A 27,280-nucleotide genomic window follows, 5' to 3' on the forward strand; every position below is an offset into this window, starting at 1 on the left:
GAAAAGGAACTTGGGACAGGAGGAGCAAACAAGATAGAAAAAGCAGAAATGTGGAAACCTCCTTCAAGGTAATTAAATGATTAGGGCCTTTGAAATCCACCAGATAGCTCAATTGTCTCTGTTTTCATTTTATTCTCGGGCCTTTCTACACGTGAAATCCCTGCCAGATACACCAGTCTGGGAAGTCAGAGGCAGTCTGAAAACCTCTTTATCTCTGCTCCCATCAAGTTACTTGTGGGTTTCTGAGCAACATAAGAAGACATACTTCCTAAGCTCTTAACCCCTGGCTTGGTGAGTCAACCAGCCCTTCTTCTGCTCCTGACGTCACACTAAGACAAAAGTCCAGGACTGAGGAGACTGTACAGCCTTTTTTCAGGGTCTTCATGCCAAGATGTGCCCCTTGGCTGTCAGACCCCTATCTGTCTTATTAGCTTTAGCTCCACTTTGTCTTAGTTCAAGACAAGCAGAGAATGTAACCATAAAAATTAGACTCACATTCCTACTTAAAGCCAGGACATAACCTCTTTTCTTCCTTTCCCCATGAAGGGATGATCTAGGTCTGGGGCTCTTCTCTGGATTTTGAATTCAGAGTAGCCATTTCCAGCCACAGACAGACCCGGTCATAGAGGCAGAGGGTCGTAGAGGGTCTAGAGATTTCCACAGCCTGTTCTTGTTCTGGTCTGAAACCTACAAGGGACGTGATGGGAGCAGTCAAAAGAGGATTTCAGCCTCTGTCCAGCTTCCCAGGCTGGTGTATCTGGGAGGGATTTCATGTGTGGAGAGGCCCAAGAATGAGACCAAAAGAGAGACAATTGAGCTATCTCGTGGATTTCAAAAGCCCTGAAATCATTTAATGACCTTGAGGAATGTTTTCACATTTCTGCTTTTTTCTGTCTTCTTTGTTCGTTTGATCCCCCACCCAGTTGGGATCATCGTCTTACTTGACAACCTCACCATTCCTTGCCTTTCCCTCTACATGGACGGCTCTGCCCACTCTCTACCCAGAGAAGTCCTGCCTGGCCAGCACATCCTGGGAAAACGGGATCCAGGGCTGGAAATTCCTCATCGCCAGGCACAGGTCAGTTAATTTTCCTGGGTAAGGAGGGCCCGATACAGTAGATGCTTGTGGTGAGAAATTTCCCTGGTGGTCCAGTGGTTGAGAGTCTGCCTCCCAATGCAGGGGACGAGGGTTCGATCCTTGTTGGGGAACTTAGATCCCGCATTCTTCGGGACAACTAAACCCGTGACTACAGAGCCTGCACGCTGCAGCTACTGAACCTGTGAGCTCTAGAGCCCACACTCTGCAACAAGAGAAGCTTGTGCATTGCAACCCAGACCCAGTGTAGGCAAAAGAAAAAGAAAAAAAAAAAAAAAGATGCTGGTGGTGAGGTGTCGTTCCTACCTTTCAGAGACAAGACAGCTTCCCTCCTGCCCTTAAGGGTTTGGCCTAATTTAGGGTTCCTGGTGGGTGGGAATCTAGCCGGAGGGGGAGGGGGCACCAAGGCGAGCCTCTCTGTTCTCACCATGCCCTATCCAGTCCCCTAAAGAGCCCCTATGCTTTCTGTACCTGGAAAGGCCCTGCTCTCACAGCTATGGTTTTGCCATATGGTCATGGCACTCATGTAGGTGTGTGAAGAGGGCTGGAAGGTACATCCAAGACCTGGGGGTGGGGGCAATATCGGAGCCTGTCTGAGTCCAGTGTTGGCTGAAAGAGTGCCCTGTCCCTGCATCCAGTGGGGTCTAACCAACATGATATAGATATTGCTTCTCCATCTTTCTATTCTAAACAACAGCATTCTAAACCACTCTGCTCAGAACTACTGACCCCATGGTTGGAGTCAAAGAGCACCATCATGTTGGAACAACCGTAGACTTTTTCAAAGTGATTTTACACCCATTATCCTTGAGGTCTTTGCCCTAAAGCTTACATTATCAGAGAGGAAACAATATAGGCATAGAGGATGTCTATTATGACGATGAAGACTTTGCAGGGATAAGACTAAAGATGAGAAGGGAACAGAAACGGTGCCATGGTCATGGAGCCTGACTCTGGGTCAGTGATTCACAGAGTGGACTGTGCAGCTGAATCGCAGATGCCTCAGCCCCGAGGGGCCATCAGCTGGTCTGGGAGACTTTGCATCTCTACATGTTCCCAGGTGATACCAATGCTGCTGGTCTGGGGACCACACTTTGAGAACCACCACTCTGCAGGGGTGGGGGTAGTTTGACCTTTTTGATCTCAGCTCGGCTTTGTGGACAATGCTCCAAGGGAAAGCTAGAGGACTCTACACACAATCCTGCTCTGTACAATTATTTCCAGGACACACACACACATCTCTGGAATTGTTTTGGAACTCACCTGGTGTGCGGAGGGTCATGCTGGCTGGAGTGACCTGGAGGGCACTTCTGCCTGTAACTGAACCCCCAGGACTGATCCAGAGTGGAGAACTTGGCTTGTTTACTGCTTTCAAGAAATGATCCTTTAAGGGGCGGGGTTGGAGAGCAAGGGGGTGGTCCTCCTGGATTTACCTCTGTTTCCTCTTTTTAAGGGAAAGCCTCCCTGGGTGCCCCTTGCTCACGGCAGGCAGCACTCATGGCTCTGGCTGTGGGACCTACCTCAGGCAGCTTCACCCGGCCTTCCTGGAAGGAGCAAGACTTGGGGTCGTGGGTGCAGACGTGGCGGTATTTACACCAGTGGCAGCGGTAGGGGCTCTCCACGCAGGACAGGCACCTGGGCACAGAGGCGGAACAGGCACAAGTCAGAGGACCTGTATGCGCCCGAAGCCGAACGCCGAAGACCCTAGAGCCTAGCAAAACGTGTCTCATGGCAGGAGAAACCACCCTTACACACTCGGGAAGAGCAGATCTGGTTAAAAACCCAGCCCCTTTCTCTCCAAGTCCTCAGGAAGCTGGGAGTCTCTGGCCTCCTCCCTTTTAGTCAGGTACTTGACAGCCTGATCCCCCAGGACCTCATCAAGCGCCCTCCATTTTTACAGGATGGCCCTCACATTGGCCGAATAGGGAAACAGTGAGGTCTGGAGTTGAGGGGCTCATCCAGAGAACCCATCGGAATTAGGACAAACAGTGAAATTGAGTTTTAATTCCAGTTGACTCCAGAGTCTCGGCTGACATGGACCCACCCTGGCAGGGGAAGGTCCTGAGGCTGCCCCCTCAGTATGATGGGCTCTTGCAGAGTTGGCAGCCCAACCTCTACTCATTACCCCAGGAAACACAAGGCAACTTGATAAAAGCACCTTCCTGTTTAAAACCCAGCATGGTTCCCTTCTTATAAAAGGTCAAACCTAAATGCCTTGCCATGCAGGCTAAGCCCTTTGTGGTCCAGGCCCACTGTCCCAGCACGTGTCTGGTGCTTCAGCCAAGAACAGGCTGTGCTGTCCCCAAGCTGTCCTTCTACCTGGAGTACCATTTCTTCTGCCTCACCATCTCCTCTTGCTTCTTTGACTGATGACGAGTTGGTCTCACTGAAACCTTCACCCCATTCATCCCCTTGTTTCTGTCTCTGAGACAGTACTGGTCTTGCTGTATTATATTTTACTTATGTGCTGTCTTGTGTATCTGCTTGCCCACTAGGCCATGATTCTTGGGGGCTAGGGATTGAATCTTTGCATGTTATTATTTTCTGATCCTCCCTGTCTAATGAGTAACACACTGTCTTGCACATAGGAAGCTTAAAGTCATTTGATAGACTGAATGGAAACTTAGAATATGCCTTTATCTACCAACTTCACTTTCCTAGAGGGGCAAAAGGGGAGTGAGGGATTAGGTTACTAAGCGTAAAGCCATGGCAAGCTCTTTGGAAAGAAGGAGGAAGAGAATTCCAATTGGCTGGGAGGAATGGCCGCCTGTTACGTGGGGCTCCAAAGAGAGCCAAGCTCTGGACTCACAGCTGCCATAACCAATAACCAGACAAAGCCCACAGCCTAGAGCCCCAAATATCTTTGGTGATGTTAACTAGCTTGTCCTATATGGAGAAGGAAACAGAACATTATGTTAAAGCCAGCAAAGCTTTTTGAGATCAGGCTCTGTGGTTTTCAAACTGTGCTCTAGGGAACCCTGGGAGTTCCATGGAGTTTTTCTGGAGACTGTGTGAGATGTGAGGGATTCCTAGATAGAGGGGATCCAGGTGCCCTTAACTCTCAACCATCTTCTTCTTCCATTCATTTTGTATCTTGGGTTTTCACACCTAATCTTAGTTGAAGAAAGGTTTCTATGGTGAAAAAAAGGTTTGTACCTTCTCAGTATGGTCCAAATCCATCCTTTTAGAGAGAAAATAATAACATAATAACAGTAAAGTGCACAGTGCCTAGACAATGGGCCAGACATGGATCTAAGTGCCATCCTTGTAATGGCTTTTTTAGCTCTCACAGCCACCGGTGGGGGCTGGCAAGCAATCAGCGATGTACCAGTCAATGGGACCGAGCCCTCACCATGTCAGCTGTTAAGTGTGTGGGTGACATCCCCAGGAGGAGAACTACTGCTTCCTCGCTTACAGAAGACACTGGGCGCAGAATATATGTGGACTAGCTGGCCTGATGCCGCAGCCCGAGCCTCTGTCCTCCGTGGCTTCCCTCAGGAAGTGGATGCTCCAGTCAAACAGAGCCAGAGCTGGAGCCTGAGCAAGAGCCAGACCCCGCCCCAGGCCAAAGCCTTCCTCTGACCCTTGCCAGCTGAGTCTTGACCCCTCTGCAGGGAAACTGTGCAAGCTGAGCATTCGGCTGACTTGTGGGACCACCTGCTCACACACATGGGGCTTCCTCTCACTCCCCAGACCCCTTCTCTCATCTAAGATGCTGGCTGCTCTGTTCTGCAGGTGAAAAGCACCCCTCCTCAACAGATGGTGGAAGGTGAATCAGGTTAGACAGACTTATGCCAGAGAAGATGTATGGGTGAGGGACCTGGAGCTCCCCAGCTCACAGGCTCTCACTCTGCTGATTCTAGCCTCTTCCATTAACCCCATGGGTGCCAGAGGAGGGAGGTGAGAGGTCACCTTCAGATGGTAATATGGAACAAGGGTGGGGCCTCCTCTCTTTGGATGAGCTTTGACCCCAGAAACAGAGAGTTGAGTGAGACGGGGGGACACTTACGAATTGTGGACACTGCAGTTGTAGAAGACAAAGCTGGTGCTGGCGAAGGTCATGCCTGTCTCCTTCGACTTGAGCTGCAGCTGGACAACGTGGTGGTCCCCTGTGGGCAGAGCGGCCGTGGGGTCAGGTGGAGGGCCACAGTCACGGGTCAGGTCCCACTGAGAGCAGCACACCTTGGGAAAGGGCCGCCCACTCCCCAGGAGGTGTGCTTAGCTCTAACAGGACTTGGAATCAGCTGGGCCCAGTCCAGGGCAGAATGGACTAATCCAAGAACAGAACAGCTGCAGACAGTAGTTCTAGTCTATTCCTTTTTCCTCACTCTAGTCCCAGCATCCACCTCTCATTTGCTTACCAGGTTCTTTCCTGTACACACACACACACACACTCTGACAGGTATTCACATGTGCATTCACATGTATGATGTCCATGCAGGCTGCACAGAATTGTGAACACACACATTGACTAGCTACCAGGAGAAACGTGTAGACACTTGGCAATGTTGCCACAAACCACGCAAGAAGTTTTGCACGTATGTAAGTGCCCCACGAGCCCCTTCCACTTCTGTAAGGGGAGACTCTGATGCTCCCTCCTCGGGGGGACTGGTGGCTCCGCTCGGGCGGGCGTCCCTGGACTCCTCAGCTGGCGCCAGGAAGGAGCTGAGGCCCATGTTTAATTCACAGCCCTGACCCCAGGCCCCTTGTTCTGAGCCTTCCCCAAGAGCCTCATTAATCAATCAGCTCGGAACAAATGTGACAAGCCCAAATCGGAGGACCAACATGGAATCAGGCTGCCCAGGCCAGTCTGTGCCTCCCAGTGCTGGACTTCTGTCCACTCTATCCTTTCCATGGCAGCCGGCCATGAACAGGCAGCTCTGGGGAGGCTGGGCGGGTCGGGGATGGTGTGGAAAGCAGTCAGCGTCAGAGACCCTGCAGTGTAGGAGGAGGTAAGGAGCCAAATGACCCCTGCACCCCATCCCTCCTCCCATGCTACAGCAAGATCTCTAAGCTGGCACTCTCTGATGCTGTGCTGGCCGTTCCCTCCCTCGCCCTCTTGGCATTGCTCCTCACCCATGGTGAGGCTGACTCCTGGATGCTCACCCAGTTTCAATTCCAAAGGCAGTGGAGGGACACTCCATCCCCGTCTTCCTAGAGCATCCCCACCAAGGTACATCCTTTCCTCCAACCCTCCCCTCCTGCGTGCTCCCCCCTCCCCAATCCCCTGCATCTGTCCTGAGTTCTCGTGGTCCAGGCAGCAGGAGGAAGGACTTGCCACCCAGCTTTGCCTCTGGGGACCACTCACCGTTCTCCGTGATGATCCGGGGCACCTCCTTGGCTGCCGGGGAGTAACACTGGATCTGATTGCCTATCACCAGCCCATCCATCTCTGACAGGTCCTCAAAGGTGCAGTTGACGCCAGCTGTCAGCTCCGGGACGTTGTATGTCTCCAGGACCAGCTGTGAACAGCCCAGTGTGGGGAGAGAGAAGAAGAGAGAAATGGGAGGAGAAATGGGAATAAAGTAAGAAAGAGGGAGGGCAAGAGAGATCAGAGAGAAAGAGAAGAGAGAAAAGCATGTGGCAATATTGACATAAAGAAGAAAAGAATTATGACAGGAGCGGATGGAGAAGGTAAAACAGTAAGAGACAGAGAAAAAAGAAATTAGCCTCTGAATGTAGTTGGCCCAGGAAATGGAAATGACTGTTTAGGGGATTTGTAGGTAGAGAGATGGGCATGATTCCATTATCTTCAATTTTGGAAAACGGGAACATCAGTCATCCAGGTGCCTGTGTCCCGGCTTCTCCCTCTGCACATGCATCTTTCCCATCTCACAGAAGGATGGCGTTCCCAACACTCTCCCTGTCTCGGTCACTCTTCTTGTCATTTTGGTGTCTCAGTTTTCCCTGCCTTTCTATCCATTATGCACAGCACCTCTTCCCCAATATTCCTGCAAACATTACCCTCTCCCATCCCCAGGGACACATTCTTAACCCCTGCCCTGCCCTGGGGTGGCTTTGCTGGCCAGACACAGCCCAGCCCTCCTGGGGGTGGGGATGGGTCTGCGGCCCTTTTGGTGGGAAGAGGGCTCTTCCCCAAGTCCCTCGACCCCTTCCCACCGTCTCACCAGGACGTTGTACTGAGAAACGGAGATGTTGCTGGGGTGGACGGTCAGCCGGACGCACTGCTTCACCTCGGAGGCGAACCTTCGGGGCTCTCTGGACCGCTCACAGCGCTCCTTCCGGGTGCACCTGGGGAGGACAGAGCGACGCACGGGGACTCAGGATGCGGCTCCTGGTCCACCGAGGGGCTGGCACGGAGGCCTGGCACTGCCAGCAGCAACTAGGAGGTGCCCAGGACTAACCTAGTTTCCTTTCACCAGCCTGTCCAACCCCTATCACGCCCACATTGGAAGAAGGCAATTCCAACCACTGGTTGCCACATCAAACCCCTGAGAGTCACCCCAAAGTGCTCTCAAGGCCTCCTCATTCACAGAAACAGGTGAAAGTTCTTTCTATCCCCCCTCTCCACTCACTCTCAGCCCTCACCACCCTCTCCCTCCTTAGCAAACTGAGGCTGTTCTTTCCAGATTTCTCCTCTTTCTGATTTCCTTGCTTTTGTGCACCCCAGCTCCTCTGTCTGGATGCCCCTTTCACCACATTACCCTCACCCAACTTCTACCTATCCCTCTAGACAAGGTTCAACCATGCTTTTGCCATGGCGCCCCTCTCCCCACCAGCCCACTCCTCAGTTCAGTTCAGTTTAGTTGCTCATTCGTGTCCTACTCTTTGTGACCCCATGAATCGCAGCATGCCGGGCCTCCCTGTCCACCACCATCTCCCGGAGTTCACTCAAACTCACGTCCATCAAGTCTGTGATGCCATCCAGCCATCTCATCCTCTGTCGTCCCCTTTTCCTCCTGCCCCCAATGCCTCCCAGCATCAGAGACTTTTCCAATGAGTCAACTCTTTGCATCAGGTGGCCAAAGTACTGGAGTTTCAGCTTTAGCATCATTCCTTCCAAAGAACACCCAGGGCTGATCTCCTTTAGAGTGGACTGGTTGGATCTCCTTGCAGTCCAAGGGACTCTCAAGAGTCTTCTCCAACACCACAGTTCAAAAGCATCAATTCTTTGGCGCTCAGCTTTCTTCACAGTCCAACTCTCACATCCATACATGACCACAGGAAAAACCATAGTCTTGACTAGACGAAACTTTGTTGGCAAAGTAATGTCTCTGCTCTTCAATATGCTATCTAGGTTGGTCATAACTTTTCTTCCAAGGAGTAAGCGTGCTCCTACCCCAAGTGAAATTAACAGCACTGTGGCATTTCCTGCCATCTAGAACTTTTTGGACTGTATGACAATTATTAAGCTAAATGCAGCCCTCTCCTATCAAGTGTGAACTTCTCAAAAGAAGGAACTATGCCTGACTTATTTTGGAATCCCCTGCATACCTCCTGCCCAGCAGACAAAGGTAAATGTGAGTGAGCAGGAGGAAGCGAAGGGTGGGGTGGGTGGAGGAGTGATTAAAATCGCAGAGTGTAGAAGTTCAGCATGGGCTCTGGAGCCAGGCTGAGCTAGATTCATACTCCAGCTCTGTGGCCCAGGGTCACTGTTCTAGTGAAAGTTGCTCAGCCCATGGAATTCTCCAGGCCAGAATACTGGAGTGGGTAGCCTTTCCCTTCTCAAGGGGGTCTTCCCAACCCAGGGATCGAACCCAGGTCTTCTGCATTGCAGGCAGATTCTTTACCGGCTGAGCCACAGGGGAAGTCCAAGAATACTGGAGTGAGTAGCTTATCCCTTCTCCTGCAAATCTTCCTGATCCAGGAATCAAATCAGGGTCTCCTGCATTGCAGGCAGATTCTTTACAACTGAACTATCAGGGAAGCAGGCTCAATGCATACATGCGTGCTAAGTCACTTAGTCCTTAATTATGTCCGACTCTTTGCAACACCATGGACTATAGCCTGCCAGGCTCCTCTGTCCATGAGATTTTCCAGGCAAGAACACTGGACTGGGTTACCATTTCCTTCTCCCCTTGTTCAAGGTCACCAGCTAATCAGAGAAGCCTGCATTTAAACACAGATCAACTCTGGACCCTCCATTCTCACCCACTGTGCTCTGCCTCCCCAAAGCTTCTACTAAACCCATTTCCCTTGCCATTCTGATGTCCCCTTCTGTGCTTAGGGCAAGTTAAAAATTTCCCTCCAATCTTCTTTTCTAGGCTAATCTCTGTTTTTGCCTGCCACTGGAAGCACTTTGAATATCACTGAGACTTGTGAATTCTCCAGGACTCATCTAGAAATCACATCCCAAGGGTGAAAGGTCAGCTAAGAGTGTGGTCATCTCCAAGGCGCCCCTGAGCTGCTCTAGCAGACCCATGGCAACAAGGGCATCTGCCTAAAAGTCTGGGAAGTTAATTTACCAGGCTAGCTCCTCTGCGCGGACTTCATTACCTCCAGCCATTAAGCTAATGTTATGGACTTTTCCAGGGTGTCTGCACTGACATCGCTATTAATAGTGTTATTACTCCCATTAACAGCAGACCCAGAGAGCTGGTACGAACTTCAATTATTCACTGACTCCCCAACTTTGAAGTTCCTATTTCCAAGAGCAATCAGTAGATCTGAAAAATGGCTTTGATTAAATTATGAAGAGAGGAAAAATGAAGCTACTTTCAGCCCAAACATCACCAGGAGTTACCAAATAGAGTTCAGGCAGAAAAGAGGTGACTCTCTCTCTGTTGCAGGGGGTACAAAGGAACTCTGGTGGGAGAATCTCACAACAAGGTCTAGCTGCATGGTTCGCTGCTCCCAGAGTTCATAGGACTGCATCTTTCCACAGCTCCCAAGAGCCTGAAACTAACTATGTATCATCTCCCTTCAGATTTAGGTCTGCAGTGCAGGAGACTCAGGTTTGATCCCTGGGTCAGGAAGATCCCCTGGAGAAGGGAATGGTTACCTAGTCCAGTATTCTTGCCTGGAGAATTCCATGGACAGAGGAACCTGGTGGGCTACAGTCCATGGGGTTGCAAAGAGTCAGACACAACTAAAACTTTCACTTTGAAGGGAATGGCTACCCACTCCAGTTTTCTTGCCTGGAGAATTCCATGGACAGAGGAGGTTGGCAGGCTACAGTCAATGGAGTTGCAAAAAGGCAGACACAACTGAGTGACTAACCCTGGGCACAAGTACATGGAAGCCATCTATAGCTTTCAGTTTTTAAGATCCCATCCTGCTCTGTACTCTTAGGCAAATTACTCTAAGATCATGGCATCTGGTCCCATCACTTCACGGAAAAAGATGGGTAAACAGTGGAAACGGTGGCTGACTTTATTTTTCTGGGCTCCAAAATCACTGCAGATGGTGACTGCAGCCAAGTAAAAGACACTTATTCCTTGGAAGGAAAGTTATGACCAACCTAGACAGCATATTAAAAAGCAGATACATTACTTTCTCAACAAAGGTTCATCTAGTCAAGGCTATGGTTTTTCCAGTGTGGATCCAGTATGAATCCACTATGGATGTGAGAGTTAGACTATAAAAAAGGCTGAGCACTGAAGAATTGATGCTTTTGAACTGTGGTGTTGGAGAAGACTCTTGAGAGTTCCTTGGACTGCAAGGAGATCCAACCAGTCCATCCTAAAGGAGATCAGTCCTGGGTGGTTCATTGGAAGGACTGATGTTGAAGCTGAAACTCCAATACTTTGGCCATCTGATGTGAAGAGCTGACTCCTTTGAAAAGACCCTGATGTCGGGAAAGATTGAGCGCAGGAGGAGAAGGGGATGACAGAAGATGGGATGGTTGGATGGCACCACCAAGTCAATAGACATGAGTTTGGGTAAACTCTGGGAGTTGGTGATGGACAGGGAGGCCTGGCGTGCTGTGGTTCATGGAGTCGCAGAGTCGGACACAACTGAGCGACTGAACTGAACTGAATTTGCTGCCTCAGTTTTCTCATCTGTAAAATGGGGACAAAATAGTACCTACCTAATGTGGTTATTTATGAGGGCTAAAAGAGGATGTGAGTAAAGCATGGAAGACAGCAGCTGATGTATAATAAGCCCTCAATAAAAGCTAATGCTACTGTCCCATCCCTCCTCCACATTCCCCATCCAAGCCCTCCAAATCACAGCTGATGCAGAAGTACAGAGCTCCTCTCAGTCTGGCCCATGGGGCAAATCAGAGATGAAAAGAGAAGGATAGGGGCAGCACTTTTCCTCTTAATGAGGGAGAGGGAGCCCCAGAGGGCAGCAGGGAGCAAAGAGGAAAAGCCTGGGTTGTAGCTCTGCTTTCTTCCCGGCTGTCAAAGGGTATTGAGGACTCAGCTCTCTTCACAGAAAGTCAAGTTTAAGGTCAGTGTCAGGGATGTTTTGACATTTCTACTATCCCTCAAGGCCCATGAGGGCGGAAGCTGTGAATGTCCAAAAGCAGACAATTGACCTTAGAAGTGATGGGGAAATGGAGGGGAAGAGTGGATTCCTTCTGGGTTCTTACAGGGTCTGGTGGGGTAATGGCTTGAGTGCTCCTGGCACTCTGATATCTCACTAGCCCAGGCAAGAGCTGGGAAATGTGCAAAGGGTTAATTTATGACCCCTGGTAGGGAGGTGGTGCTGCTGGCTTAGATCTTTCCTTCAAAGGAGCTACAGGGACTTCCCAGAGCATCTCTTTGCGTTCCATTGTGGGGGCACCTTGTGCATGGCGGAAGACCCTGCTTCATCCATTTTCCAGGCAGGACTCAAATACAGCATGCCGTATGGCTTTGAGTTTCTAGACAACCATTCCTGACAGCACCAGGGCCGCCCCCACCGAACACAGACTTGCAAGAAGTGGGCCGAAGCAAGACAGCCCAGGCCCGGGATTGGAGTCCGACCCTGCTAAGCTCCTCTTCCCTCTCCCCCTCACTCCAGTTTCTCTGCGGAGGGTCCTCCAGCCCCATTCCAGAGGTGCTAAAAGCCCTTGGGGACAAAGGCCCTGGCCCCTGGAGGGGTTATTATTCAAGTCAGTGGTTCCAATGAGATTATCCTGTCTAATGAAGCAGCTCCTACCGCCTCCCCTAAGCCTGAACTTTCACTGCTGGAGAGTTCCCAGCCAAGTGGAAAATTAGAAGGGAGAGGAATGGAAGAAGGAAGGGGGTGAGGGGTAGAGAAAGAGGTGGTGATTAAGTTCTCCAGAAATTAATTCCTAAATACGGCAATAGAAATATTAACTCCCAGGGCTGCCGGCCGGGCAAGCAAATTTCAATTTGGAAGGGGGGCTATTTGTGAGTCCAAACTTGGTGAGCCTCCAAACTGGAGTCAGCGGGGTGGCGTACATCATTGCTGGTCCATCTCCCCAGGCCCTCCAGGGTGGGTCTACCTGCAGGCCTCGGATATCAGAACTAGCTCCTTGCCTCTCCCCACAGGCAATTCCCTAGTCCTCAACCTTTCATGATGGTCATGCTTGAAGTGCAATATTTGGGGAATCTGTGTTTAGAACATGAAGGGGTTGGAAAAAATGGAATGGAGGTGGGGCTCTCAAATGAACTTTATAGAAAAGTTAAGAGGAACCTTATTCAAGTTGGAGATCCTGGGGGCACAAAAGGACTTGCATTTTGGAATCAGTTTGGACTTGACTAAGGGGACATTTGGTCCCTGGTGGCTCAGTGGTAAAGAACCTGTCTGCCATTGCAGGGGATGTGGGTTCGATCCCTGGGTTGGGAAGATCCCCTGGAAAAGGAAATGGCAACCCACTCCAGTGTTCTTGACTGGGAAATTCCATGGAGAGAGGAGCCTGGGGTCGCAAAAAAGTCAGACATGACTTAGCAACTAAAAAATAAGAACCAACAATGGAACAAATTGCTCTCTCCACCCTTTCCCACGTGGCCCTGGGACAGCCACACACATACACACACACACACACACACACACACGACTGTTTCAGACAAGGTGTGGCTGGTTGGGGTTGCCTGAAGCAGGAAGACTTCCCAGCAGTGGGTTAGTCCCAGCCACCCTGCCAGAACCCTCCAGGGAGGACAGGGAGGGGACAGGGACCATGGAGGAGGCCCTGGGTCAGACACACGACCCCTGCTTACACTGCCACTAAAGTCAGAGCTACTTCCCGGCCCCCCAGGGGTTGCCCACACATCCTTTCCATAATTTTCAAGGCATGGCTGTAAGATGGCTCTTGCCACAGCCATTATATAGTGGAGAAGACTGAGCCCAGACCGGTCTGCCCGTGGACAGGTTCTTCTTAGTTTAACCCACTGCTTCTGCTCCAAGTAGCAGCATTTTTTCATTCCTTTCCTTTGTTCCATCTTGGCAGAAGCTATACAAAGTGAGTCCTGAAGAGTGACCCATGCCAAGCCATCCTGGGGAGGGCATCCTTCCAAGAGAAGAAATCAGCAAAGAGGAGGGGTCCCCGGGCCGGGAAGAGAAAGGCTTTCTCAAAGCTGATCTTATCTCTCCCCTGTCAATGTCCTGGGTTACATGAGCCTCCCAGGGGTGACGCTGATGACCCTGCTGAAGAAAGGTAATGTCTGGGCCAATCGATGGGGCTGGGTCTGCGGGGATCCCGTTACCTTCTTGTCCTGGGCATGGGAGGGGAAGTGGGAGAGGGGGCTGGGGACCTGGTGGTTGGAGGGAGGGTTCCAGGCCCAGGACAAGTAAAGGCTGGGCTTCAGGGCTGTAGGTGGGCTGTCGCATTTCCTTTCCTTCACCCAACCCAGAATAGGCTAGGGCCCAGTAGGGTGGAGGCCCTGCCAAAAAAAAAAAAAAAAAGGCTCAAGGTGATGGACAAATAGATACCCAGTTTGTTGAAGCTTTTGTTATCAGTGGAACCCACCAAGCCTGTGGGCTGGGATCTGGGGCTGTGAGACAGGGCAACAGGGGTGACCCTCTGTGCAACTGGGCTGGCAGGCCTGATTGAGGGTGCTGAGTAACAGGTGGGAGGGTTTCAATTACATGAACATTTCTTAAGCTTGTTCAGTCTGTAGCCCACCTGTGCCCTTGCTGGTACAAACAGCCCTTTCAGCCACCTGAGCCACCTGTTGGTGGGGGCCCCTCCTTGAACTTCACACATGCTCTCTCTCCTCCTGCTCCTCTGTCTGTTTCTGTCCCTCCCTCTGTCTCTCTCTCTCTCTCACACACACACACCTGCTGTCATTCTCTTCCTGCAAAGTTCCCCATCCCTTCACCCCCTCCAACCATGGGAAAAGTTGGCAAAAGTGACAGAGAAAGTGGATGTATCTTGAAATCACAAGGAAGCCCATTACCGATGCTCTCTTGCACGGATTTTCCTGGGGTGGGCTGGCTAGAATCGCAGCACTTAGCTCAGGGTCTTGCCTGCTGTGCAAACTTGACAAGCGTGCTGATTCTACTATAGACTGCGACCCTCACCCCATCCCTGGATCACAGGCCTGGTTCCCGGGGACTTGCTGCCAGGCAGAAGGTCTAATATGGGTCCCTTTGTGTGCCTGAGCCTAGCAGAGTGCCTGGCACAGGAGGCCCAGGGCTGGTGTGAGAGATACAGGGACAAGTCTGTGTGTATGGGCATGGAGCCTCCAAAGTGATGAAACCCCTGCAGTCTTCACCTCCCCAGTAAACTCAGGTGCCCTGATGGAGCATCTACACGTTCTCTGGCATCCTTGTCCTTCCCCACTGCCTCTGCGCAACCCCGGCCTGCCCCCTTACCTCCTGCTCAGCCTGAGTCCTCATCTATCAATTCACAGCTGTGAATGCCCAGTTGGCATCTATTTCAGATGAAAGGGATGCAAATGGCATATTTAGGAGAAGCAATGTCTGGCTTTGCCCTGAACTTAAGCAAATAAGAAAGAAAGGCCCCCTGGGAAGAATTAAGACAGGGCATGATGGAACTTCCCGGAGAAGTTGTTGTTCAGTTGCTAAGTCGAGTGCAACTCTTTGTGACCCCCCTGAAATCAACATGCCAGACTTCCCAGTCCCTCACTATCTCCCAGAGTATCCTCCAACTCACGTCCATTGAGTTGATGATGCCATCCAACCATCTCATCCTCTGTCATCCCCTTCATCTCCTGCCCTCAATCTTTCCCAGCATCAGGGTCTTTTCCACTGAGTGTGCCCCTCGCATCAGGTGACCAAAGTATTGGAGCTTCAGCTTCAGCATCAGTTCTTCCAATGAATATTCAAGGTTGATTTCCCATAGGATTGACTGGTTTAATCTGCTTGCAGTCCAAGGGACTCTCAAGAGTCTTCTCCACAATTCGAAAGCATCAATTCTTTGGCGCTCAGCCTTCTTCATGTTCCAACTCTCACATCAGTAGATGACTAGTGGGAAAACCATAGCTTTGACTGTACAGACCTTTGTTGGCAAAGTGATGTCTCTGCTTTTAATATGCAGTCTAGGTTTGTCATAGCTTTTCTTGATAAGAGAATATTGTATATCTTGATGGGGTATGGATTACCTTGGTTTATGCATTGATCAAAAATTTTCAGACTGTACACAGAGCATCTATTTATCTCACTCTATGTAAATTAAATATTAAATCCTGATTCAAAGCATCTTAGAAGATCCAGGGATCCACTCTTCTCCACCTGACCATGTGGGCCAGGGGTTTCTCCTGGTTATTAACTCTGGGAGGGAGGAAGGATCCAGGTACAGATTGTCACGGAGGGCAGGCAGCTTGGGTCTAGGATGCTCATGAGCTGAGTGCTCCCGGGGAGTTGGGCTTTATATCAGCACAGCCCCGAGCACCAGGTCCTTCCCATGCCAGGAGGCTCTAGGTCACGGAGAATCACACCTTGAGCCAGCAGAGCACTCTGGAGATGGGATGCTGCCCCAGGTGGCTACACAGCTGGGGGATGTGCAGTTTGGACTTGGCAGCAGGTGCCCAAAGTTCACATCCATGGCTGTTTACTTCAGGCCATGCTGAGAATAGGGCGGCTGGGCTTCCCAGTGCAGGCTGGTGGCCTCTTTCATGAACTGTCTGGACTTCACCTTGGATCCAGTCCACTCCTGTTTTCTGCCAGGAGGCAGGTATTAGGTTACTGAGGAGAAACTGAGGCCAGGTAGGAGTCACCTCTGGGACCTGCTCCTGTCATTCCCGTTTAGCTCAGCTCTAGAGCGGGGAGGTGGGAGTACTCGCAGCCCCCCGTACCACTGTCTCAGAGCCTCAGGACACTGCTCCTCACAAGGCTCTGTGCTATGCGGGACGGGCCGGCATCGCCAGGCAGGATCAAAGCTGACACAGAGACCTGCCTTTGGGTCCCGCAGGCATAGAGTGTCAGAGGGGGCCAGCTTTCCTGATCACCCTTAAACGATGCCAGGTGTGAGAGCCTCATGCCAGGAGAAGCTGAGCCATCCTTGGCCGAGCTGAACGCCAGCTGCCAAAGGCCCCTAAGGAAGCCATGGATCTGGAGCATGGCCCCTTTCTGAGAGGCCTCACTGAGTGGGACAAAGAAAACGACTTCCCCGCTGCCTTGTAAAATATCATCCGGGCAACTTTTTTGCATTGATCAGAACTGATCTGGCTTCTGAATGCAGTCTTTCCCATCCTCTGCATGCCGGCCAGTCTCAGGCATCACTGTTCTGTTAGGATACACAGCTTTGAGTATGTGCCTCTACCCAGCTTTCCGGTCATCTCTGAGCTATGTGTATTTCAGGGTAGGTCAATGGGCCTCCATTTTTTCCCACCCCCACAGTATGCCTGAGGACTTTCAAACCTTTCCTTAGCAAACTCAAGGTCTTGTGATGCCTGAGACTGTCACCCAAAGAAGGGAGGTTGCCCACCCTGGGCCCTTTGGGGAGGATGTGTTAGAATTTAACAGGTCACTGTAACTTTCAGAGGCACTCCTGGGGTAGAGTGAGGCAGGACCCTGCCTCCACCTTCTTATAGTTGGAAATGACTGGTAAATGTCATTGGTCACATACAGTTCAGGCTCTTAGTAAAAAATCTTTTTTTTTTTTTAAATTTATGGTACTTGTGTCCAGTATTTTTGCCTGGAGAATCCCATGGATGAGGAGCCTGGCGGGCTAAAGTCCATGGCGTTGCAAAGAGTCAGACACAATGGAAGCGACTTAGCATGCACGCATACACATATCCAACTCTTAGCATGTTAGGTTTCAACTGTTAACTAGAAGCCTGGGGTTCCTGCAATGAAAGCTTGACTGGGACCAAGTTCCACTGAGTGGGACCCAACTACTGATGGTTTTGCCGGTCAGCCATGCCAAGGCCAAGGGTCTTTGGATCCCACTGAGAAAGGCTTTCAGCTTTCCCCATGTGTCTGGGTGGTTATCTATACCCTACTTTCACCCCTCAGGTCATTTATCAGGATCCATTTGCCTCCACTGTGCACCATGCCTCCTTTCCACTTCTGGAGAGTCAAACGGAGCCAGCAAGGAAGAGGCACAGGGTGGGAGTGGCAACACCAGGGCAGAGTTTCACCCACTGGTCTCGTAACCCCGGGCTCAGGGCGCTCGGACAGCCAGTTGAATATTCGGACAGCCCCAAGGAGAGCCTTTAGGTGCTACACACTTGAACTTAACCCTCAAATACCAGAAGATTCTGGGGAGACACTGAAGTCTGTTCAGTGACTGTTGAATCACTAATCACATAGATGATTTAGTGGCCCACATAAGCCTGGAGAAAAAGAGTCCAATGCCTTTTTCTTGCTCTTCAGCCCTGGAATGTCAGTCTGCAGTCAAATTGCAACCACAAATGTCCAGAGATCTCCCTCCAGCCCCTTAGAGTGTAATGACCCCAGGTGACCCCATATCCTGACTCATCACCATTCCCACGTTGACATTTCCATACATTTTTATGGGAAGTTAACAATTTAAAGTGAAGTCAGAACACAAGAAGGGAGATAAGATTTACAAAGGATACAAGGGAGGAAGAGTAAGAAAAGAGAGGAAGAGAAGAGAGAGGTCAAATCGTAGGAGAGCAGTGACAGAGAAGAAGACAAAGAGGAAGAGAATTACCTGGGGATGTGGGAAGCAAGAGGAAACTGCCCAGAGGTACTCACGTGTTGTGGAGCACACACCAGCCACAGTGGGGGTCGCCCGAGCCAAGGCACTCGCTGCAGCTCTGATACTGACCACAGGACTCCACAGGGACTCTGGTGAGCTAGGGCAGGACCACAGGAGAGGCAGAGGTCAAGATTTTGTAGAACAGCCTGTAGTCTACCAGGAATTGATGTTATCTCGTCGGGGGTATCATCTAAGACTGTGCAGTAGCAGGTAGGGGCCTAGAACCCCAGGTCCGAAAGGGACCTGGAGGGATTGTATTTGAGCAGATGGCTGCATAAGCATTGGTTATTTTCTTAGAAGTCCCTGGGAATAGACGCCAAAGAATTTATATCACATTGTTATCAAAGATATTTATATCCTGTACATTTAAATTTCCCCACGATCCAAACCCTCAAATATCACTACAAACATGCAATTCATCACACATTTCTCTCTTATCAATGTAATCACCATAGATGCTTCTTCTTTCTCCATCCATGTTTCTCTTTCACCCCCCTTCCCAGACCTTCTCCTTCAAGTTTCATCATTTTTGTGGTTCCGGAGAGCATTGCACCCAAATCCAGTACCTTCCTCTCTCTCTGTAACAAGGTGCAATCCACTCGCTTCATGCTGTCATCTGCCCACTCTCTTTCTCATAATGTTGGCCAACTGGCTGGCAGAGTTGTTCACTCTGGTGCTTTTAAAGAGCAGCTGTTGCTATTTCTCTTCCTACCCACATTCTTTTCATGACTAGAGGCTTCCTCTCCAACCCCAAAACTTTATCTTCACTTTCACCAGCCGCTTGGTAATGTAAAATGTTCCACATGACATTTCTGTTTAGCCCAAATGCTTCTATTTCCTGCATCCCCAAAAAGATCTTTTGAATTTCTTTGTTCTCCAACATAGCTTTGCCCCAATGTCTTCTGACATGATTTCTCAGGGCCTGAGAGATAGGAGGTACTTAATAATGATACACAGGATCAAATGGAATTTTAATTTTCTTCCTAGAGGCTTGGTCTTTCTTCTCCACTTTTACCAGTTTCTTCTTTACAAAAAGGTCCTATTTTTTGGTAATCATTCTTTTCCATTTGGGATACCTTTTTATCTCGGTGGAGGACTTCTTCCCTAATCTTTCAGCTTGAGCTAAAAGAATTTGATGTGCTTATCCTTTTTTTTTTTTCAAACTTTGTATTTTGTATTAGGGTATAGGCAATTATGGGCTTCCCAGGTGGAGATAGTGGTAAAGAACCTACCTACCAATGCAGGAGACATAAGAGACTCAGGTTTGATCCCTGGGTTGGGAAGATCTCCTGGAGGAGGGCACGGCAACCCACTCCTGAATTCTTGCTTGGAGAATCCCATGAACAGAGGAGCCTAGTGGGCTACAGTCCATGGGGTCACAGAGAGTTGGACTCGACTAAAGCGACTTAGCATGCATGTACACAGAGGCGATTATATCACAGCATTAACAATGTTGTGATGGCTTCAGGTGAACAGCACAGGAGCTCAGCCTTCCATATACATGAATCCACATATATCCATTTTCCCCTAAACTCCCGTCCCATCCAGGCTGGTTATCCTTTTTAATTTCTTGCCATCAGACAGTAGACATGGTGAGGGATAAATCACCTGACCTGGCTGAGCCTCTGTGCTTTATGAGCAAATGCAGAGGCTGTGTGTTCCCTGCTGCTTCATGGGACATCTGCCTCCATAAAATTATGTAGCACTTGGCAGGGGCTACTTGTAACTCACGCACAGGCGAACTGGCACCAGAGTCTGCTCAATTAGTCTCAGAATTCTTTTGGAATTAATAATTCATTAATTGTTACTTTCCAATCCCACATGATTTCTTTTTCTTTTCTACTTTAATTTTCTTCCTCCCTTTATGTATCTTTCCTGTTTTCTCACATGTCCGTTGGGCAATCTTAATGACCACCATGTGTGTTCACTTCTTCCAAGGTACCTTTTAGCTTCCTGCTCTTGTACAGATTTGCCCTGGGCCTTGGTGGACCTTTCTCCACACTCTCAGATATCTTTTTGCACATTTGGAAGTTTATCTTTCCTTCTATGACCTCTCACGCCATCAGCCTGGTCTGTGCCTCAGCTCCGTGTACATACAGCCTTTCCATTTTCATAATTGATCCTGACAATCAGCCTCTTACAAATTACACCCCTGACTCTACACACAGCCAGGAACTGACCTGCTTCCTGTTGCCTCTTTCATTTCCTTACCTACCCATTAAATGGGCATAAGACTGGTCATGTAAGCATATGAATAACGGTACCCAGACCGAAGCACATGGACTCCTAGGAATTCACAAGTGGTAATGAGATCCACAGCTATTCTTAATATTTCCAAAAGCCCAATGGAAATTGGATTGTTGCTGATTTCTGTTTGTGTGCATACTCTGTGATGTATTTGCCATATTAAAAATAGGAAATATATTATTACTTAATAAATACAGTTGGTTTAGTAGGCAAAAATCTTTCAAAACTGGATGTCTAGTGATGAAAAAAGTAATAAAGGGGACCAGAGATGATGAAAGTTGGTAACATAAGCACATAATAATGTTTTCATATGTTCCAGCTGCTTGTCTAGCACTCCATATTTTGCACAGGCTTAAAGAGGAAATCACGGCTTGCTCAATCAAAAGCATTTTTTTGGTCTAAACTTAATTAATATCCTCCTTGGTTTCTCCCAGGGACATGGTCTGTAATCTGTCTCAGATGGCCATGCCATGGGATCCTGGGGTGTACAACACATGAAGCCAGCTGCTTGCTGAGTCTGATCTCCTCCAAAGCCTTTATATTCACATTTCTAAAAAACATCTTGCAACCAGTATTTAATAATATCACTACCCGGAATTGTTAGATAGCATCACCGATTCAATGCACATGAGTTTGAGCAAACTCTGGGATATAGTGAAGGACAGGGAAGCCTGGCATGCTAAAGTTCTTGGGGTTGCCAAGAATCAGACATGACTTAGCGACTGAACAACAAAACCACCATTTGGAATTGTAAAGCCTCTCCTCTGTTGATTTTAAACAAGAGTCATTTACGTTTGGTTGGAAAGAGTGTATGAGACTTTGGAGCTGGGTTCAAATCCTGGTTTCACTATTTACTGGCAATGAGATCTTATTGTCTCTGAGTCCCATTTTTTCCTGTATCTTTCAACATGGAGATAAAGATCCCCATCAATTCACAGAGTCCCCATCAATTTTGGACACTACTGAATGACTAACACTTTCACTTCCTTTCACTTTGTGAATGATCAAACACATCATAAGCGAAAGTTTTTATTACTGTCATCTTTGTCATCAATAGTGTTAGTTGCTCAGTCGTGTCCAACTCTTTGCAACCCCATGGACTGTGTGTAGCCTGCCAGGCTCCTCCGTCCATGGGATTCTCCAGGCAAGAATACTGGAGTGGGTTGCCATTTCCTCCTTCAGGGGATCTTCCCCACCCAGGGATTGAACTCAGGTCTCTGACATTGCAGGCAATTTATTTACCCTCTGAGCTATCAGGGAAGCCCAAGCTTGGGGCGGGGGGGGGGGGGGGGGGGGCGGTGTCTAAGTAAAAGTACACAGTAACAGCATGGATCACAAGTCCCTTGAAAGTCTATGATCTGACAGGTTAGTAGTTCTAATTCCCCAGCCAGTTACAGGATGGTGAAAGAGATCAGAAAAGCCGACCGAGAAAGGAAAGTTGTCATTAATACTCACTCTTTACCACCCTGTCACTTTACTTCTTCCTCCCCCATCTCCCCAAAACTGCCCTGACAGCCTTCCTAGGCCTCATGAACTTGGCCAGGAGTTTAATGCCAAGAAGAACTTCCTCCTTGAACTGTGATGTTTGCTCCTAAACCATCCATTGCTTCATCCTGGCCCAGCTTCCGGGATTTATTCTACCATCTATTATATCCATTAGGAACTTTTTTTTTTGCTTTTCATCAGGGCAATCCCTGTAGAAGGAAGTCCTGGGAAGTTATTATGCTACCTAACTTCCTTTCACCTTTTCTTAGAGGCTCTTTCTACCTGTATGTTCAGTCATTTGTTATTACTCTTCTGAATTTTACCTAGGTTTTCTCCATTCTCCTCCAAGAACAGATGCTAAAATGGGAGAACCACCGGGACTCTGACAGTCCACATAGAAGAGCTGCCATTATTTAAAAGCTGAGTGCCACCTCCCTTCGCCTTTGCAGGACTTTCCCAAAGAAAGCCAGGCTCAGAGAAACGTCCAAAGTCCCACTTTCAGGCAGTATTCTCCAGCATGACCACCTCTCCAAGGGGGACCCCATAACTCCCAATCTACATCATTGCTTTGCCTCACTCCCCACCCCATGTAATCTGGACAGCATCAGAAATTTGCCTGACACTTTAAATAGCTTTTGAAAATTAGATTTAGCCCACCATCTATCTGTGTACCCTAATGGCTCTGGCTACTGGCCACACCTTGCTAGAAAGCTGCACAGGTGGTCGACAGATTTGGAGTCACCTTGGCGCTAGGATTCTCTCTCCCCAGATACGCAACTTCTCCACCTGTGCCTGACACCGAACAAAGCTGCCTCTCCCATCCCCCATCTCCACTCCTCTCCTGACCCTGGAACACAAACCACTCCAGATGCAGAGCCACGATTAATTAAAAGCACCCCACGCTGATTAAAGTCTTCAGCTACAGTGCCAGGCATGCTAATTAACCGAGTGAGGGAATTCAGACCACAGGAAGAGGTGAAAAAAGAAAGTCATGGAGAGGGGCTTCTGCTTGGAGAACAAGTCAGATAGCAACGTGACATATCTAGAGATGAGTGGACCCTAGAGGTGGATGGTCTCAGAGACCACAGACGAGAGAGGGCTGTCTCCCCTGGCCTCTGGACTCTAGGACAGGTGCTGACTTAGAGGTGAAATTGCCCCCTCGTTGCTTCTAGAGACAGGAGCACCACACCCCACCAGCCACTGCCTCTCAGGACCTTGGTCTGTGTCTACACCATGCTGGGAGAGAGTGGGGCTCCTGGGGTGGAAGGAGGGGCAGTCTTCCTGACCCATTCTGTCAGCTTTAGGCAAAAACCTATTGGGCAGTTTGGCAGTTCCTCAAAAAACTAAACTTAGAATTTATCATACTATCTAGTAATTCTACTTCTGGGTACATATTCCCAAAGAATTGAAAGCAGGGACTTGAACTTATACACCAATATTCATAGCAACATTATTCACTATAGCCTGAAGGTAGACACCCAAGTACCCATGGACAGATGAATGGATACTGAAATGGATAAAAAAAATGAATGGATAAATAAAATGTGGAATATACACACAATTAAACATTATTCAGCCTCAGAAAGGAAGGAAATTCAGACTACAGCATGGATGAACCTTACAAACATTATTCTAAGTGAAATAAGTCAGTCACAAAAAGACAAATATTGCATGATGCCACTTATATGAGATCCAGAATAGTAAAATCCATAGAGACAGAAAATAAAAAGTGGCTGCCAGGGGCTGAGGGAAAGGGAATGGGGAGTTAGTATTTAATAGGCAGTTTGAGCGGAGAAGGCAATGGCAACCCACTCCAGTACTCTCGCCTGGAAAATCCCAAGGGCAGAGGAGCCTGGTAGGCTGCAGTCCATGGGGTCGCTAAGAGTCAGACACGACTGAACGACTTCACTTTCACTTTTCACTTTCTTGCATAGGAGAAGGAAATGGCAACCCACTCCAGTGTTCTTCCCTGGAGAATCCCAGGGACGGGAGAGCCTGCTGGGCTGCCATCTATGTGGTTGCACAGAGTTGGACACGACTGAAGCGACTTAGCAGCAGCAGCAGGCAGTTTGGGAAGAAAGGGTTGTAGCACAAGAAGAATGCACTTGATGCTACCAAACACCTAAAATGGATAAGATGGCAAATTTATGTGAACTGTATTTTACCCTAATGAAAAATTTTAAAAAACACTATTGGCTGGATATAAGAACACCTATTTCCTGCCTAGGAGCCTGGATCAAGGGGGAGAAGCTTTCTGTTGGTAGACTGATAATAAATTCATATGCATGAAATATTCTGAGATCCTTGAGTGAAAAGATAGGCATCATTATTCAATTTAATCTCAAATGGACAAAAGAATTTGGGATGAATGTCTCTTATCGTGTATTGTCATGTAAGTGGACCTGTCACTCTCAAGCTCTGCACCTCTGTTTCCTGATTTGGAAAAATAATGTCTTAGTCTTGTTCCATCCAGAACCATGCTTCACATCTCACCCCTTCCAAGAGGCACAGGGGAGAGGTTTGGAATTCACACACTTTCTGTGTGGTCAAATGGCCCCTGGTTTTATCAAATTGTCCTCAAATTCAGCCTCTGCCTCAGCATTTCTCATCCCTAATTATGACCAGGAGCATCTGCGTGCTCATCTCTATCTCCCCTCCATGACCTTCCTGGGAATCACAATGGTTTGCTCTATCCTTTGACCACCAAGGTAAACTTCCCTAAATAATACAGTGTAGTTGTGTCTGCTTTGAAACTATGCTCAATAGACTCATCATCTTTTATCTGTCCAGCCCCATAAACAAGACCATGAAGTTACAAAACAATGACCCAGGATAGGAAGACAAGGAGTGACTGACAGCAGAGCAAAGGAGCCCACACAGGAGTTCAATTCATGACCTTGGTCTTTATCAGCTTCTTCACTCTAATCAATGGAACCTATTCTCTGCTGGGCCTGGGGCCTGGGTGTGCTCTTGGCAGTTGGAGGAATTTTCGCAGTTGCCTTGAGTTCTGGCCCCTACAGCCCAGCCCCTGTCTGGTTTCCCTGATATTCTGAAAGATGCTTTCCTCCAGCAGTAGGGTCTCACTCTGCCTGTTACCGTTAACTTTCCAAAGGGTGCCTGCTGTTCTGCTGATTACATTCAAGAATGTTCCATACATAGAGCATCCAGTCTGTGTGTATACCTCTAATTTGTTTAAGCATTTGACATTCTGGTCTAAATGTGAGTTATTGCTCCATCTCTCCTCTTATAATTGGATGCTAATGCTACAGTAGATACACTGAGCCTGATGGTGGGAGTTAATTTAAATGTCCAAAGGCTTCGTAAGTACCCAATTTCCTTCAAAATTGTCAAAAAAGAAAAAAATGAGGCAAGATGATGCATTAAGAAACTCCGAGAGGCTGCTGTGAGCTGTCAACCTGTGGGGATGCTGTGCATGGTCCACCGTCCCCTGTGCTGTTCCGTCTCCTGTCCCCAGGCAAAGGAAGGAGAGTTGGGGACAGTCCGTCCTTGTGTAGAAAATTATTAACTCAGCAATACGTATGGGTGTTAGCATCATGGTCTCGGGAAAGCCTAAGTACTTCCTTTGGTGGCCTGTGATTGCCTCTCCAGGCTTTGTTTCTGCTGTCATGGAGCTATGAAGGGGTTTTGCAGAGCCCTGTCTCCCCTTGATGGCCTCTAAGCCCCTCACTGCCAGGACATGAACTTGTGGTGGCTGAGCACTGGTCCAGGAAGCTGTGTTTATTTCCTGTCACTCCAGGTGCCTGGAACACAGTCACTCATATCCTCTTTGCTCAGAAAGTGAAAGTCACTCAGTCGTGTCCACGTCCGACTCTTTGCAACCCCATGGACTATACGGTCCATGGAATTCTCCAGGCCAGAATACTGGAGTGGGTAGCCTTTCCCTTCTCCAGGGGATCTTCCAAACCCAGGGATTGAACCCAGGTCTCCCGCATTGCAGGCAGATTCTTTACCAGCTGAGCCACCAGGGAAGCCAAGTACCTTTGCTCAGAGGTGGCAGGTATTTCTCCACTTGGCAGACTGGCAAGAGAGGCTGGGGTCAGAAGGCTGGCCACAGGCTCTGGCAGACTGTGTTCTGAGGCCCAACTCTTTACTTCCCTAAAGTAGCCTCTGACACTCTCATGCTTATTCCTACCTGACCTCATGGTGAATGGAGAGGTGGAGTGTTCTTCCCACCCTTTGACCTTGGGCTTGGCCTCAGGACTGAATCTGGCCCAGGGGATGGCAGCAAGCACAGGGCAAAGGTTTGAGATATGCCCATGTGCTTGGTCTTGCCCTCCATGCTTCTGCCACTGCCATGAAGAGAGCTTCCCCAGGTAGCCGCTTCCTCTTCTGCAAAATGAACCCGTGTGGAGAGACCTGAACTCAACCCCCAGAAAGGAAAGGAATCCAGCTGCTGTGGCAGCTTCAAGCAGAACTGCCTCACTTAGCCTAGATCAGCTGATGTGCAAAGGATCTGCAGGTCTGTGAGAATGAGAATCAATGCTTACTATTATATGCTACTGAGTTTGGGGGTGGTTTGTTACACAGCGTTTTGGGGACAATAGCTGACTGATACACAGGTCTGATACGCAGAAAGAAAGTCACACCTGGGTGCAAAGGTGTGAAGGGGAGAGGCTGAATGGGGACGGGTAAGGTGGCAATGTGGTACAGGTAGTTTCAATCCTGAGCACCAGACAGGTCTACCTAAACACTCAGGTTATATGCATTTGGTACCATGTGGGAGAGATTATTAAAAACTGGGACTAACTTGACAAATGAATCTTCCTAGTATATCCTGTGCTGACCAAACTCTCTATGACCATAGATCTGTAGACCTCAGGGAGGCACGGGCCCTGAGCAAAATGCCTGAAAAGACTCTGGACAGAGACTATGGCTCTGCAGAGGTGGAGAGCTGACTGGAAGCATGGATGCTTGCAGGACCCTCTGTTCTGACCTCCTGGTGGCTCCAGTGCCAGGAAATGATTTTATCTACTTGGCAGTAATAAAAGCTCCTCAGGAATAATTTGCCTTGAACTTTGCAATTTCTTCTGCTTGCCTTCCGGCCAGCGGGCTCATTCAGCAGGGGCCTCACTTACTTGAGAGCAGACTGATGCCCAGGATCAAGGGCATCGTCACCACTGTCCCCACCTGCCTCTCGGCAGGGGGTTCTGGGGTCAAGTTCGTTCATAAATACTCATAACTAGCAAGGATGACAGCCCCAGAGCACGAGGCTCGGGGGGCTGAAGTCCCAAGCTCTCATCCCTTCTGGGTGTCTGGGTGACCTTGGACAAACCCTCTCCCTTCCTTATGCCTCCCTGGTCTTGTTTTCAGATCGGAGGACCCAGGCCTCCTCTACCTCAGAGAATCCGTCACAAAATACTACTAATACAAATAGTCTGGGAAGCTCTTTGCAAATAAAAAGTAGCAGATGTTGCGGAGGGCTGCAATTTGCTGCTATTAATAAGTAT

The 27,280-nt window shown here is 49.0% G+C and overlaps 1 protein-coding gene across 1 annotated transcript in view; it reads right to left on the reverse strand.

Moving 5' to 3' along the window:
• The window catches only part of PLXNA4 (plexin A4), a 475,557-nt gene that overhangs the window by 90,243 nt on the left and 358,034 nt on the right, over positions 1-27,280 (reverse strand). The window contains exons 5-9 of the mRNA XM_055590947.1: positions 18,077-18,177; positions 7,225-7,348; positions 6,405-6,558; positions 5,106-5,205; positions 2,617-2,731 (exon numbers count right to left, since the gene is read on the reverse strand). Coding sequence (XP_055446922.1) covers positions 2,617-2,731; positions 5,106-5,205; positions 6,405-6,558; positions 7,225-7,348; positions 18,077-18,177 — 594 coding nt within the window. The remainder of the gene's footprint in view (positions 1-2,616; positions 2,732-5,105; positions 5,206-6,404; positions 6,559-7,224; positions 7,349-18,076; positions 18,178-27,280) is intronic.

This window comes from Bubalus kerabau, chromosome 8, assembly GCF_029407905.1.
Source record: "Bubalus kerabau isolate K-KA32 ecotype Philippines breed swamp buffalo chromosome 8, PCC_UOA_SB_1v2, whole genome shotgun sequence".
NCBI lineage: Eukaryota > Metazoa > Chordata > Mammalia > Artiodactyla > Bovidae > Bubalus > Bubalus kerabau.